General features: G+C 39.4%; 2 protein-coding genes across 3 annotated transcripts; one reads left to right on the forward strand and one right to left on the reverse strand.

Annotated features, from left to right (window-relative positions):
• Nucleotides 1-580: 580 nt before the first annotated feature.
• Nucleotides 581-4937, forward strand: LOC112289788 (uncharacterized). Of its 2 annotated transcripts, none has more exons than XM_024535386.3 (6): nucleotides 581-1291; nucleotides 1443-2582; nucleotides 2853-2966; nucleotides 3238-3387; nucleotides 3625-4019; nucleotides 4337-4937. In XM_024535386.3, exons 2-5 carry the CDS (start codon nucleotides 1476-1478, stop codon nucleotides 3796-3798), a joined length of 1545 nt encoding a protein of 514 aa, XP_024391154.1. In that variant the 5' UTR covers nucleotides 581-1291; nucleotides 1443-1475; the 3' UTR covers nucleotides 3799-4019; nucleotides 4337-4937. The 2 variants fall into 2 exon arrangements, with proteins under 2 accessions (XP_024391154.1, XP_024391163.1); XM_024535395.3 differs by having other exon boundaries at nucleotides 654-1291; nucleotides 1450-2582.
• A 1738-nt stretch (nucleotides 4938-6675) lies between these two features.
• Nucleotides 6676-11272, reverse strand: LOC112286315 (uncharacterized). The gene is made up of 5 exons (XM_024528069.3): nucleotides 10840-11272; nucleotides 9309-9572; nucleotides 8929-9165; nucleotides 7806-8639; nucleotides 6676-7487 (listed from the first exon to the last, which is right to left on the reverse strand). The coding sequence occupies exons 1-5, from the start codon at nucleotides 11267-11269 to the stop codon at nucleotides 7030-7032; spliced, it is 2223 nt and encodes a 740-aa protein (XP_024383837.3). The 5' UTR covers nucleotides 11270-11272; the 3' UTR covers nucleotides 6676-7029.
• Between the last annotated feature and the right edge of the window lie 4050 nt (nucleotides 11273-15322).

Genomic DNA, 15322 nt, shown 5'->3' on the forward strand with positions numbered 1-15322 from the left:
CTTGTGATAAAAAAAATATGGTAATCATGATGAATGTGGTTGGCTTTCATTGGTTTCAAATCCAATAGTGGAGAAATGAATTTAGGGGTCATTTTTTTTCTTTTTCATGATGGTTAAAATGGGTGGATCAATTCAGTAAAAGCTTGGATCTATTTAACAATCCCCTTTATATATATATACACACACTTTTGTTCAAACACAATTTATACTGTTCTCCAGTATATCATAATAGATATATTGAATGCGAAGGTTCCAAATGAAGTTTTCTAAAAGTAATCACATACTTTTCTAGATTAAGATCTATGCGGATTTAAAGTTGGTAAAAAAAACATGGCACTCGATGATGTCTGCAACATGTGGTCACGTGGCTCAGCCCGTGACTTGGATTTTACTGCTCCCCCAGGCTGCCCGAACCTGCCCGGAACTGCCGTCCGAATCAGGCCTCAAGCTACCATTATCATGTACCGAGACGGTTGGGTCAGACCGGAACCTGCTGCGAAAGCTGTGCCCCTTTGCACCCAGCCCGGCCCGACCCTTATAGAATGAGTTGAGGGAGACGAAGAAGACCTAGGGTCGACGAACAGATGGACGGACGGAGACGGCGTTACGGAGGAGAGGCTTTGTTCACGGGGGATTTGCCAGTGGAAGGCCGACATGGCGGAGGAGGGCGTTCGTATCACCACCCCCAATTCATGACGGATTGATTGCTTCCTTCTTTCCGTTGCGCCTGCCCAAGCATCAATCGCTTCTCACGCAACGCCTGGCGGAGTCGTCAACATTCTTTCGTTGTAATCGAACAGCTATGGCTTCCACGCATTGACCATTATAGGGGTTTTAAGCTTTTCGTCGTGAGAGCAACAGCCCAGCTGTTACCGGTTGTGGGGCTGTATCGTTTCTTCGCCGATCTCTTCCTGCCCTCGTCTTGCTGCTTCTGGGTTGTTGGCGAAGTTGGCGGCAATTAGGCCAAGGAGAGGGAGGATATGCCGGGTCGTGGCTTGTGTTGTTTGACTTGAGTCTTGTGCCGCGCTGGGGGTATTGAAGGGTAACTGCAGGCGCGGGTATTATTATTTTGCCGTATTTTGCAGATACTGATTGGAGTTGGGGTGGATTCCACTCCTCACAAGAAGATGCACTCCGTCGAGAGTCAATTGGTTGAGAAGCAGGTGGGATAACAATAGGAGGAGTGGTTTTTGGTAACGTGGGTTTCGATTCGCGGTACCTGTCGGTGCGAGCGCCGGGAGTGCGGTGCTGGACATCGTCGATAACCTTGAGCATCCATCAGCAACGATAGGTGCGATATTTGGAGTTAAATGCCTTTTCCTCATCCGTATGGGTTATCTTTCCTTGGATTTTGTAGTTGAGCTGGTTTGCTCGTATTTTTTCTTGGGTTAGTTTCCTTATATCTTCATTATCTCTTTTTCACGGTTCTCAATGTTTTTCAGTTTGCAGTGCACACTCGCTGAGGGACTCCTTGTATGAGGTACACATTCTTGGTCAGCGTCATGAACTCTTCCGACGCAAACTCCTCGGGGTATTCCAGTTGCGAGACGATATACAGTAGCGATGAAACCGAAGACGATGATTGTTTGGTAGTGGGGTCGCAGCCACCACCGAGGGGAATGGTCTCACCTGCCGTATCTAATAAAACTCGATGTTCTTCGTGGTCTGCTTGGGAAGTCAAATCATGCGCGAAAAGGTCCAGGAATAGGAAAACAAGAAATAGTTTTTCGGCACCAGACATCGTTGAAGATTCTCAACAAAATCTTCGCAGGCAGTGGGAGGCAGCTACTCTTCGTCGCCGGACGTGCCCTCCCATGCGGAGCGAGGGGTCTAAAGTTGGCATAAATGGTTGGGAACCTCAGCCACCTCAATCAGCAGGGCTTCGAAGAGAAACTGACTCATCCGTAACCTTAGGAGGAGACTCAGGAGCAGCGGAGACGGTACAATCGAATGCGAATGTCAGTCCTGCGCGAAGCTTTTGCTTTCAGAATCTGTCATCTTCATCTTCAGATTCAGTGGTCCAGGTCACAGAAGTGGAACCCAGTGAACTTGAGAATGCAGAACATGGCGAAGTTGCATCTGCAAGCAGAAAGTCTGCTCCTCCTGCCTCTGCAGCAAAAACACCTGCTTCTGCAAAGAAAAGCGACCCCGTCTCTGCAACAGATGACCGAGGATTACATGACTCTTCAAGTAATTCAGTTTTTCGCAATATCGAGGATCCCCTGATTTCTAATATGCATGCTGCCAGGGATTCGGGTTTAATGGATGGGAAAAAGGGCTCCAAGAGACGGATTGAACGAGAAGATGATGCCCATGATGCTCGTGTGAAACTATCTAAAATTCATGGTAACGGGAATGATGGAGCAAGCACGAGTGGGCAAGTGGCACAAGACACAACTAGCTTAAGACCCATGGACGTTGATAACCAAAGCTCCCCAGATTCCGGTATTCTGGAACCCGTCTCTGATGTTGTCGTAGGGCAAGACTTGGTGGGAGAGCGAGAGAAGTTGAAACAAACTGCTGATTTTAAGCTGGCGGATGAAGAAGAGTGGGCAAATCGACAGCAGGAGTTGCAGAAACAGGTCAGTACTAGATTGTGCCACAGATTCCCTCTCTATTTCTGGAGCATTCTTGGTATGTTGAAAGAAGGTGGAATGAAATAAACTATGGATAGCTGTGGTGGTGATTCGGGTTGGTAGGTCAAGTAGCCTTGATTTCCTCGGCATCATATGGCTGCTATGTCAATTGTGCTCCATAATTCCTCTTGCCCTTCATTATCCTTCCACGTGGTGAAGGTGAAAGTCTTCTTCGCAAGTTGTTGCAGTGTCTAAAGTAATGCGTGAAGCATGTAGGCTTTGGAGGCTCGAAAACTGCGGGAACGAAAGAGGGCTGAAACAGAGCGAAATAACGAGGTTGAACTCCGGCAAAAGCAAAGGCTCGAGGAGATTCGACAGACGCAGCAGAGGGTATGTGTAGTCATATCGTACCGTTGCTGTTGAACATTAAGTTATGATGTAATCATATAGTCTATCTGATCTAAAGCAGAAGCAGTTGAGTTTCATATACAAACGTCTTACAGAGTCCTTGGACACATTTTCATTTGTGAAGCATGTTTCGTTAAACTCCATGTTTCATAATTCTTTCTATGGTTGGATGTTCAACTGTTTTCCTTCGTGGTGGCTGGCCGCAGTTAAAAGGATAATGCTGGTTTTAATAACCATTTGTTTGTTGGAGCAGGAAGAAAGAAATATGGGAATGAAAGACCAGCTGCGTGGCCAGGTGCAGGCTAATCTTGAGCGCCTGGCTTCAGAGTGCAGAGACATGGCTTCATTGCTTCGTCGCCTCCAGATTCCTGTCGAAGGTGGTAAATTTCCAACCCAACAACAGGTAAGATCCGTGATTTTGTGCCGATCATGAAAATCTGTGGTTAGTTAGATGTGGACACTTTTTCACTCGAAGTAGGTCCCTTTTGTTCTTTCTCCTAACTCATTGGAGACATACCTAGAGCTTCTTAAAAGATACTCATCCTCCGTATCGGGAAGATGATTATGCAACTCAATTTCTTTAGATACATTCATGCTATGTATTATTAATGGGGATTAAAACACTGATTGACTGTGGCAGGTCAATGCTGCATACAAGAAGGCTCTTCTCAGATTTCATCCTGATAGGACCTCAGCCATTGCCCAAGGTGATCCTCAGCGTCTAGTGGAGGCCGAGGAAACTTTTAAGCTTATCACGCGTATGAAGCCAATACTAAAGCCTAGCAGCATGTTCAATGCAATGACTGCTAGATGAGCTTGAGTTTGAGGATAGCTCCAAATATTCTTAGAACAAGTTTTTACACTGAAGGTTAAGGCTGCTATTTTTTGCTGGGAAGAATAGATAGGCCTGGAACAACAGACAACCCTTACTGCAGAAATATCGACTCTTCTTCTGTCAACTCATAAACTTTTGCTGGTCTCTGCGACCTCTCTTTCTCGTTCGGAGTCGAAAGGACATGTTTTTACTTGATCGAGGTAAACTTCGCTTACGACTCCAGTGATTGATGACGGATACTCAACTTTCATTTATGCAATTTTCGGCACTCTTTGACGGCTTTTCTGTTTGTGGAACGAACACGTGAGTTGCAAACATGGCGAAACTGATGGTGAAAACTCGGGATTTTATTATTTCATGATGTGGTGCTCTTGAAGCTACTAATTAGCAATTAGCAATTTTTATGTGTGATAATAACTATATCGAAATTTTATGCCGCTGCATGAGTGATCTGTTTGTTTGCTCTCTTGAATCTATTGTTTTCTGTCTGATGCGTTGTTTACATTTTGATGTTCAGGTTGGAGGGTTGAGAGTATCTTGATTCGGCTTTACGCCAGGATTCATCAGACTTCCTAGCTTCCTCTGTTTTAGGCATCCGCCAAGCAGATATGAAATGAGTTATGACTCTTGTTTAGCGCGTTGTGAATCAGATTTGGTTTCAACAAACAAATATTGAACATGGCATACAACGCCACGCGAGGTCTGCTTGTAGCCCAACCACTAATTTTAGATCTAAACATTGCTGGGGACGACGCGGCTGGAGACACGATTGCATATTGCGTGTAGCAGAATTTTCGAAGCAAACTATTGTTATTGAATGGGTTAGCCATGGACAATCACCAGCGCGAGCCTGCTGAGGAGATCTCTTCAAGTAACTATCTAGTTCATGCTAGTATTGCTCTCTTTATGATAGAAATTCTTAGACACGAAATTCTCCCGCGTTGTGCATTAGCCTTCTTCAAACCCACTTGCAGTGATGTGCGTCCTTGAGAACTTGATTATTTTCGCTCAGACATTCGACACGTAAAGGCTTCCCGCAGTCCTACCTCACACGCAGTGAATGGAATACATGTATTTCGAACGCTGTACCACAATCTAATTAGCGAAACCTCAACATCCTTCTTCTGTGTGTTCCTGCTTAGTGCCGAATTCAGAGCTCGAGTGGTGATCAAATCAACCTCGTATGCTCCATACGAAGATGATTTCATATGATGCGAAGATTTAACTAAAATACATCAATTAGTTACTGAGAAAATTGTAGCATTCAGTGACAAGTGTAATTTTTATTTTATTTTTCTTCATTAACTATATATATATATATATTTATTTATTGTTATGGACATCAACAATTACATTGATATGAATAGTGAACAATCCTTACAAACAATATTTACATGTTTGTCAAACATTGATTAAATTGGTTGTTATTAAATTAAAACTTAATCATCCATGTTATTGAATTCTATACTTGCCTATCATATATTTGTCTATCAACAAGTTCTAGTTATTTTTAATAACATTCAACAATAAAATTATATATATATATATATATATATATGGAGTTAATGAAGCCATATTCCAATTTTGTTAAAGCCACATCTTATGATTCATTCTATACTTGTTCCTTGTTTCCAACCTCATTCCCAATCCCTATCCTCCATCTCCACCCCTTGTTCCCACGCCTTCCCGACCTCCTGCAAAATTCTATTGTATAATTAACAACTTGACAATTAGTCTACTGACAAAGGATTTGGTGTTGTTCCACTACTACAAAGCACAACAATGCTTGGCTTTTTGCAGATCTTCAATTCTTGCCAACTTCTAAAGCCGACTATATACTTGCTAGCCTATCTAAAGGAATGAAAACCTTATTCACAACAATATAGGCATTGGGTTTAGAATAATTTGATTGGAATTGCAAAGGTGTAACATTTAGTTGTTGAATCAAATACAATATCTCCATTAATTGTTATCTTTTGGTCTGTCTTCTCATAAAGCACTGCAGGCATGTGCACTTCAATAGCAGTGTTGCCTTGGTTACAAACTTGTGCAGTTGTTGCAATTGAACATCTTCTCAAGGTTTTTGAACATAATACACATAGTAGTTGGTAGCCAAGCCACAAATCAAATACTACCTTGCCAAGATAATTGGCTTAAAATTTCAAGTGAAGGACACAAAGTAGCAATGCAATGTGTGAAGAAAAGCTTGTCTATCTAAGACACTAGTTCTTGACTGTAGCTCTCATAGCATAATCTCCCCAGTTTTGCATCAAAGCTCATGGCATGGCTCACTTCTTATTCACATTTGTAAGCAGTCTATAGTCTTTTGTAATTTGGTAGTAAGCATTGTATCCCGATTAGTGATGTAATCTACAATTAATGAGGATTGTAACTAACCTTTTTGTTTTGTTAAATCATGATTTAACACAACATATAAAAAAATGTGAAAGATATATTATTACACATGGTGTAATCATATTTTGTATTTATTACAATTCTAAAGATGAATGCAAATTTCAGAATCGAATCAAGTACATCCCACACTCATAGAAATGAACAGTTACCGTACAACAATTTTTTTAGTTAGGACTTTTTCTAAATTGAGAGTTAGATGGGAATTCCCAGTGAGTCACATGTGCAAACAAACGAGACACTCGTTTACAATTCAGACAAAGAACAGTTTTATAATACCATATTTAGAAAATACAAGCAGTGTGTAGAGATATGTGAGGGTATACATTCATATAATCTTCCCATTATTCATGAACACATCACTGCCAGAAAAAGAATTTGAAAATGCTTGTATCACGTTGACATATAGAACTTAAAATGCAGTCAGCAACTATATCAGACTGGTTTTTGGGTTTGAAAAGTATGATATTTTATATATATATCTATATATATACACCATAATAAAAAGCATGTAATTGCCCACTCTGCTGTGAACCATTTCCCTTTTGTTACTAATCATGTACAATGAACAACTACGAAACAGACACTCATGACTGGATTGGCAGTAATAAATTCTCTTCCTTGCTTACTCCACTCAATCCTCTATGTTTCATGTATATACAACATGGATTTTTTTAAACTTCTCGCATCTAGTCCAAACGAAAAGCGCTCCAGGAACTCTAGAACACAAACTAATGAACCTTTTCGAGAAATCGAAAGTATTGCTTTGCCATCATGCTTGCACAGGGATTCTCTCGATTAAAGGTAACCACTTGTCACATGAGCTGCTGCATTAACATAGGTGCCCAAGCTGTATGGACATTGACCACGAGGCTTCTTTGTTTGGAGTCCTGGCGGGCTTAGAAACGAGACATCATCAAAATCGCACGAACTCCTCCTACCGTCAGATGAAATAGCTGGCTTTGGTAAAGGTAGCCGTCCCCATGTCGGAGTCCCGTCTTCGTAAGCGTTGTGTGTCAACCTGGTGAGCCCAGTACCATCAATATTGATAACGAAAATGGTCCCATACGGTTGGTACGCGTGGGGGAAAGAGATAGGCTCAGCTGAGACACCAGCCCAGTTGCTCGTAAAGGCGATTCTCTTACTATCAGGGCTGAAAACAGCGTGCATGGCAAGTCCCCCTACTCCAGTGTCCAGCAGCATATGAAGGTCCGTTCCATTGGGTCGGATGAGATACAAAGAAAACGATCTCTCACCTGCACCAGTTCATTCGCTCAATCATTAGCATTCCCAAGTAAGTTTCCAGACATGACAGAGCAATCTAAAAACATCTTCTATATATGTGAGATAGACTTTCAGAGACAAGATAGAAATGAATCAGTATGCCAGCTCCAGTTACGAGGATTTTAATTGATAGAATACAATTTTAGAAAAATCTTAGTAACATGTGCTTCTGGGTGCCCTCAGACCTCGACACCGTGCTTCATTGGAAAGCAAGCAAAAAACAAAAAAATAAAGATTTAGAACAACAGAGAGCACAAAGCAGCAGGGATCAGTTGGTGTTCATTATGTACCAGTTGGATGCGCCCGGTTGGACGAGAATGCAATCCATTCATTGTCGGGTGACCAAGCTGGCATAGTATCCCTCCAACGCCCTTCAGTGAGTCGTCGCAAATACTTCTCTTCGCCTCCAGCAGCATCCATGATGTAAAGATTCTTGCGCCCTGTCCGTCCAGAGCGGAATACGACATACTTGCCATCAGGTGAAGGACATGGGAACGCGTTGTTTCCTGTACCTTCTTTTGTCAAGTATTTGTAGTTGTGGCTTGTCTCATCAGCGCCAAGGTCTGCAGTGTCAGAATCTTGGATTGCAACTATGCGTACTACAGTTTTTACGGAGGCAAAGACTCGCCCCTGTGATGCATATATTGTCTTCCCTTTGGGATCCCATCTCTCTCCAAAGACATTACTCCGGTGGATTACACGATTCTCCGAACCGTCCAGCTTCATCACAGCCAAGGTTGAGGAGTCATTCCCGCTGTCAACAAAGGAAACGAGCGACCCATCTGGAGAAATGGAGGGGAAACTACCTTTTATTCGGGCCAGGGAGACACCTGGGAGAGGTGATTTCTGATACTCAATTTGAGGGTCTACAGTCTGAGCGTCCTGATCAAGGCCTCTGCATCTATGATATCCAATTTTATTTGAGCTAGGAGACACGAAGGGGTTGTAGTGATGCGTATTAGGGTTGATGAGAGCTGTCAGTGGGAAAAACTTCTTTGATTCCAGTTCAAATATTTCAATGTGCCGAAACGACGCACGCCGGGTAGCAACTGCAATCCACTTTCCGGACCTTGAAGCTGCAGGAGTGAAGGCATGCACTCCTGAGGGTGTTACTCTCTCGGCTACTGCATAGTTTCCGAAAACACAAGGACAAGTTAGAGCCTACCAAATTGGAATCTGACGAGTCACCGCCAACAAATCAAGACAGGAATCCTCTCAATAACTTCGCACCATTTCACAACTTGAACGAATACCAAACATTTAGCAACAGCCTAAATCCTAACCGTTACAATTTCAATTAATCTGTATCAGGCGACAAGAATTACAAAGTGATGATGGTGAGCTAATCTTCTGCTGCGATCAGGTGAACATCAGATTTAGGTCTATACAAGAAGCAATAGGTGAGGAGCCGACCTTGATCCGCACTTGTATCCGACACATTAACTTTGAATATGCTCCACCATCCATCATCCGCAATGCGGTGGAAGTATACGGTGTTGTCGTCCATCCAGGTAGGCCAACCTCCATTTCTTACTATCATTCGTCTTTGAGAGCCGTCTTCTGCTTTGAAAATATAGAGATCCAAATTTAATGCTTCGATCTCTCGTTGCCAGCCCCGTCCTTCATTGGAACCCACTGCAACCCACTCACCTACACAGACAAACTGGATCAGCTGAAATCAACATCTTTGCAAAGCGATCTCAGACATTCTCGCAAATTGATGTCGAAAACAAGAATTTCAAAAACGTCGTAACAGTGGATTGAGTTTATCGCATGCAAAGCTGGATCATTACCAGAAGGAGAGACAGCAGGGCTGTAGTCAGTGATCCCTGGCGGAGTCAAGCGTTTGACGACAGAGGTTATAAAATTCAAGGAATAAACGGCGTTCCAACCCTGGACAGGCTTTCCAACATCTTCTTCGGTAGAGACGAATATAAACACGTCTCCGATCATTGATGGCCTGTCATTGAGAAAAGCCTTCGAGGGAGCATTCAGTCTGTCTGCTAGTAACTCAATGCGCCGCGAGCTTCTTGTCGGAAGGCGATCCTCTTCAGAACCTGTTCGCTCCAAACAAGAAATGAGATCAATGAGACCATCCATTTTACAACGAAATAAAAAGATATACCACATCAAAGGATCGCACCAATCAACATAGACCTTCGCCCACTACATCACAAAAGTTCTAATAGACGTTTGGACAAATAAACTGGTTGCTCTATCACGCACCCAGATAGACGAAGCAGATAGACCGAGTTCCACTGGGACATCTTAGTAATCTACCCCTTCAAAGTATAATATTCCAGTAAATTTCGGGCTGATGATAGGAGTGCACTCAGAAATCCAGATCTACAAGCTCAGGGTTCGAAGTTCTCGGATGGTGATCAGAACCACTGGTGAGAACCCGGGATGTGCTCAGATATGCCAAAACTCGCATATGCTTTTAACATTGGGTCGACATCAATCGCACACGTAATCATCCAAAACCTTTAGATCATTAGAACGTAAATCTTCTATGCTGAAGACCTCACCAAAATTCAGATAAAACTACACAATCACATGTGACAGCGGTAATCACATGAAGAAAATGGTTTCAAAATGCAAATAACAAAGCCTAAAAATCAAATAGTGCTAAATATTGCCATATCCGTAAGCTGCAACAAACCCAACATTTCGGCTGAATTTTCCAAGCAACACATCACTTCATGGTGACGCCAAGACCACAGGATAGGGTATGTCACCAAGAAAATAGTGGCAAAGAGAGGTAGTAACAATGGGAGACCAATAACTGCAATTTACAGTTTCAGACATAGGTAAAATTTAGATGCCGTTAAGTTTCATTGCGAACACATCTGAGGTTTATTCGCTATGTCCTAGTCTGACTTCTCAAACTGAGTGCGTGGGCAGTAAATGACGAGAAAGTAGGTCAGAGCTCTGGAAAAAAATAATCGTAATAAACAGAAATGCCGAATTCCTGGAAACTGGATTCAAAAGAGTACGAAAAAAAAGCAGAGTTGCAATCCACACCTTTTTCTGTCGAGAGAGATACAAATCGTCGAGACAACATAAGTAAGATATCTATATGTTTAACAAATCATAAAACAAAATAAAATAGAGTATGCAAAAGTTGTGAAGCTCATCCACCATTTGGGGGCAACCGATCAGAACCTTCTTCCGAAATCCAAGTACACAGGCTGCAGCTGGAGTTCGGAGTATGTGAACTGGAACATGGAAATTACGCACGCTGCGAAGACAATGCAATTCTGGACACAGATGAATGGGACGACACCAATTTAGCCAAGAATTTCACGACGATTGCAAATCTACCTGTCAACGGAACGTCAAGATACAATTGCGGGCTGCCTTCAACTTCTGATACGTACAAAAGCAACTCCGGCACATCCGATCCCGACCCTTCCAGCTTGTGCCCGTTGCGCCTCAACCTCTCCACGACTGCAGACCCCCAAGTGGACTCCACCAGCTGCGCGTTGTAGTTCACCGACTCTCCCAACGTCACACGCGTCTCCTGAAAATCCCCAACTCCACCACCACCGCCCCGCAGCACTCCCATCTGCGAAAACACGACCGTGTACACATCGAAAGCGAAACTCAATCGACCCAGTGTGGAAAACCCAATTGTGCCTCCTGCGTCCCCGTCTCCCAGGGAAACTCCCGATGCAATCCCTGCTCCAAAAAGCGCGACCCAAATCGCCAACACCGCCATCGCCATAGCCACCGCCTGCATCCTCATCAGCATCGCAAGAGCAAATGTAGGTTTGGAGCTCAATGGCAGGGCATTAAAGCCATAGCGATGCATGACAATTTCAAACACACATGCGGGTCCAATACATCGTTTAGAAGCTCTCGTCACGGACAAAGTGCAGATGCACGCGTCCCTCGCCGATCGTGAATCCCTGCGAACGGCATCGCGACAAACCCCGATCCGGCCGCTTCCAACATGGACTCGCGCTTTTATTCGGGCAATCCCCATTCAACGTTGTCTTTTTCCACCCATTTTTTGTGACTACTCAGCTCCATCCCCTCACTTTGTCTAAAATTAACAAATAAAATATTGGTAATTAATTCCAATTATTGATTTCTATTAGGGTTTTGATGGAATTTATGTGTTGTTGGTGTTTGTAGCTTAAATGTTTAGGGTGTTAATACAATGAGTTGTGCCAGTGATTTAAATGGGAAGTAACTTGAAGATTAAAAAGATATATTTTTAGTGATTTTAGTGCTGATGCAATTGATATGTGTGCAAAATGATTGGTATTGTCACTTGTTGAATATGCTCTTTTATTGTTGTTGTCATTGGTTCTTTAAAATAGTGCTAGGGAGTGGGAGGTACCATAATTGTATTCAAAATGTTTATTATGCAATTAAAAAAAGGTTATAAATTACATTGATTATGCAAAGTTATTACAATGATGACGTTCATTTACGTCCAATAATCATGAAATATTACACTCATTTGTCAAAAGTTTCCTTTACAAATACTATAAAATAAATAGAACATTGGTGCCTCTTTTTTATATATGAAATGATGATTTTTATAATAGCTTTTGATATTGTATGTGCCAATTTTTTTTGAAAATATACATAATATAGTGAAGAAAATGTCTTGCGATTTTTAGGCAATGATGTCTTCATTAATTTGTAAAATATTAGTAAAAAAATTACATATTGCATGTTCCATATGATTTTTCTAAAACTACCAGTATCACACAACCCCAAAGATTTATTTCTGACCATTTTTATCTTACTAATGGTTTAATTTCTTTAATGGTATTCTATTTTGCACAAGTGAAAATCATATTGCCATACACTTGTTCTTGGATAGATGTTGATAAGGTAACTTCTTGTCTTCCTGCAATAAATTAGAAGGAATTAAGCTCTTCTCAAACATTGACACTTCTAAGGAATCACATCACATTATTCCATGAGAAGTCATGCTACTTTTTTTGTTTTTAGAGAAGATGATTAAATGTTTTGTAATTTTATTTTTATAAAATTAATCATAAACATTAATGTATATCTTTTATTTTACATGCATGCAATAAAATTACTATAAAATATGTTATAAATAATTATTGATTTTATTTTAATTGACTAATAATATATAAATGATACAATATATATATATATATATATATATATATATGTAATTATAATAATAACAATAATAAACATACAAATTATTGTATGTTTTTAATATTTAAAAATATAATTGGAAATATACACAATCATTATAAGTGGCATTAAAAAATAATATATTAAAATATATTTATTATTGCATTATAAGATATTTGCATTATTTTTTATCCAATTAATAAAGCTATGATCTATCTACTTTTTATTCAATTGATGATGTTTATTGACATCTATATTGTTTGTTATCTAATTAATGATGCCCATTGACAACCTAATTGCTTGTGACATTCATATTTTCTTTCTTTTTGTTTGTTTGTTTGTTTGTTTGTTTGTTTTTTTTTTCTTTTCTTTTCTTTTCTTGATTTAATTAAATTCAAATCCAATATCCCCCTTGACTCAACCCCCTTGTTTTTTTATGTTCCATATTGTTGTATAATATGTTGCCTTACTTAAGAATGCATTGGACACTTAATTGTGGAAGGTAAATTGGAAATTGCAACAAACAAAGGTCTTAATAATTCTGACAAAATCTTAAATAAATCCTAATTAAATCTAAATCAATTCTAAAGAAATCTTATAGAAATTCTTAAAGAATTGTAAAGAAATCCAAAAGAATTTGTAAAGAAATTATTAAATATATATATATATATATATATATATATATATTTATAAAAAAAATCCTAAAAAAATCCTAAAAAAATTCCAACTAAATCCTAATGAAATTTTGATCAAATCTTAATTAAATTTTAATCAAATCCTAAATGAATTCTAAAAAATTTCTAAACAAATTCTAATCAATGTCTAATCAAATCCTAAGTAAATCAAACCCTTATAACAATCTTAAAATCTCAACAACTATTAATTAAATTTTTAATCTTGACTAAAACTTTGTATACAAGTCAATCTTCAAGCAAATAATAAGTACACAAAGTTTGAGAAAAATTGAACATGTTAATTAAAAAAAAAAAAAAAAAAAAAAAAAACCCAAAATATCTTGGATGTCAGCCATCTTTCTTATCCAACTTTTTTTTTGATCTTCTTGCAGCAATTACTTCTTATTGAATTGTTCAATTATTCTCCAAATTAGAAAAATTGTTAAAAACTAAGCTTGCTATGCTTCTATAAATTTTTGCTTCAATTGAATTAGCATTTTGCTTAAGATTATAGAAACTCTTACTAATCCTAAAAATCAAATATTTGAGATTCTAATTCAATCAAATTTCAATGCTCTTTAATTTAACGGTTTGATTGATCATATATTTAAAAAATATCTTTAAAACAAGTATATTTATAAATCTCATTTTATTCCTCAAAATCCTTGCTCTCTAATCAATAAAAGCTTCTTAGAATAGTTGTAGGTGCACAGTTTTGAGCCTCAAGCTTTGATATTGACCTTAGTTTATAACTAATCATCTCTTAATATCAATTCCTATATTTGTAAGCTAACTTTTATTACAAACTATTCTTAACTATTTTTTAAAGATATCTTCATTATTAATTTTTTTAATCTATTTTTTCTCTTATTTATAATAATACAATGTAAGTAGATTTTTTTCTATTTTTACAATAGATAATATTAATATTAAATATTTTACTACCTCCTTATATTTTTACATATATTTTAATACTATATTTTTTTAATTAAGCTCTTGTATGATAGAATTCATATTTCTCTTATACCATATTGTTGCATTACAATAAAACTCTCTTATCATCTATCCATATTTCTCATGTCTTCTTATTCCAAGTTCCTCCAATCCTCATCTTGACCTTTCCGTTTCCAACTTCCATCTTTGTTCCAACCCCTCCCTTCTTCCTCCAACTCTATCCCTTTGTCACAGACACAGAAATACAGACTTGAGATCTAACAAGAAGTTCAAGAAGAACTGGCAAGAACTAGATTAATCAGATGAATACAAGAAGAACACCAGAGAAGTGAGCTAGACCTCCAAGAGATGTGTTGTCGAGACTGAAGAACTCTTCAGCCTTGATTCCAATATATACTCCTATTTAGGAAGCTTCTTAAGCAACTTCTACCAACTAGGAAGCTTCTAAAAGGTTCCAAAGACTTGCTTCTAGAAGGTTCTAGAAACTTATCTCTAGAAGGTTCTAAGGACTATGTCCCTAACATCTTCTACCAACTAAGAAGTTTCTAGAAGGTTCTAGAAGCTTGTTTCTAGAGGGTTCTAGAAACTTGTCTCTAGAAGGTTCTAAGGACTATGTCCCTAACATCACCCCCTTCTTTAGCTTCGAGGTCTCTGAGAAGCAATGTTGTTGTCAATCAGTACCAACGTAAGAAAATGAAGATCTGCCGCATAACGTCTGCTATGAACTCCAACTGTTGTTCACGAGGTAAGTGGTTCATCGGCCCTTGAAGCCAACAGTAGTGGCCCATTCCTTTAACTTCTGACCAAGCATGAACTTCCGTGTCTTCATTGGGAAATTTTCCTGCAAATATGCCTTCTGGTTGACCATCGTAAGCAGACTCGGACTCAAATACAATCACCAGTGATCGATTACTTGGTATCCTCCATCGTCGTCGTGGTGCAGGTAGTTCTTCATCTCGGGATCACCTTCGTGAGCTAGTTGGTTGAGATAATCTGACTGCCATAGTATCTATCTTTTGGCTATCCATATCAAAAGACCAAACTATAGC

This window comes from Physcomitrium patens, chromosome 1, assembly GCF_059467195.1.
Source record: "Physcomitrium patens ecotype Gransden chromosome 1, ASM5946719v1, whole genome shotgun sequence".
Taxonomy (NCBI): domain Eukaryota; kingdom Viridiplantae; phylum Streptophyta; class Bryopsida; order Funariales; family Funariaceae; genus Physcomitrium; species Physcomitrium patens.

Bases quoted from the DNA above. Each gene is read 5' to 3' on its own strand.
- LOC112286315 (XM_024528069.3), bottom strand. From the start codon at position 11,269: ATGCTGATGAGGATGCAGGCGGTGGCTATGGCGATGGCGGTGTTGGCG. The intron at 9,573-10,839 runs GTAGATTTGCAA...TGGAGCGAACAG, and splicing joins TCTTGACGTTCCGTTGACAG to GTTCTGAAGAGGATCGCCTT. The intron at 7,488-7,805 runs GTACATAATGAA...GAACTGGTGCAG, and splicing joins CAACCGGGCGCATCCAACTG to GTGAGAGATCGTTTTCTTTG.
- LOC112289788 (XM_024535386.3), top strand. From the start codon at position 1,476: ATGAGGTACACATTCTTGGTCAGCGTCATGAACTCTTCCGACGCAAAC. The intron at 2,583-2,852 runs GTCAGTACTAGA...TGAAGCATGTAG, and splicing joins AGCAGGAGTTGCAGAAACAG to GCTTTGGAGGCTCGAAAACT. The intron at 3,388-3,624 runs GTAAGATCCGTG...TGACTGTGGCAG, and splicing joins AATTTCCAACCCAACAACAG to GTCAATGCTGCATACAAGAA.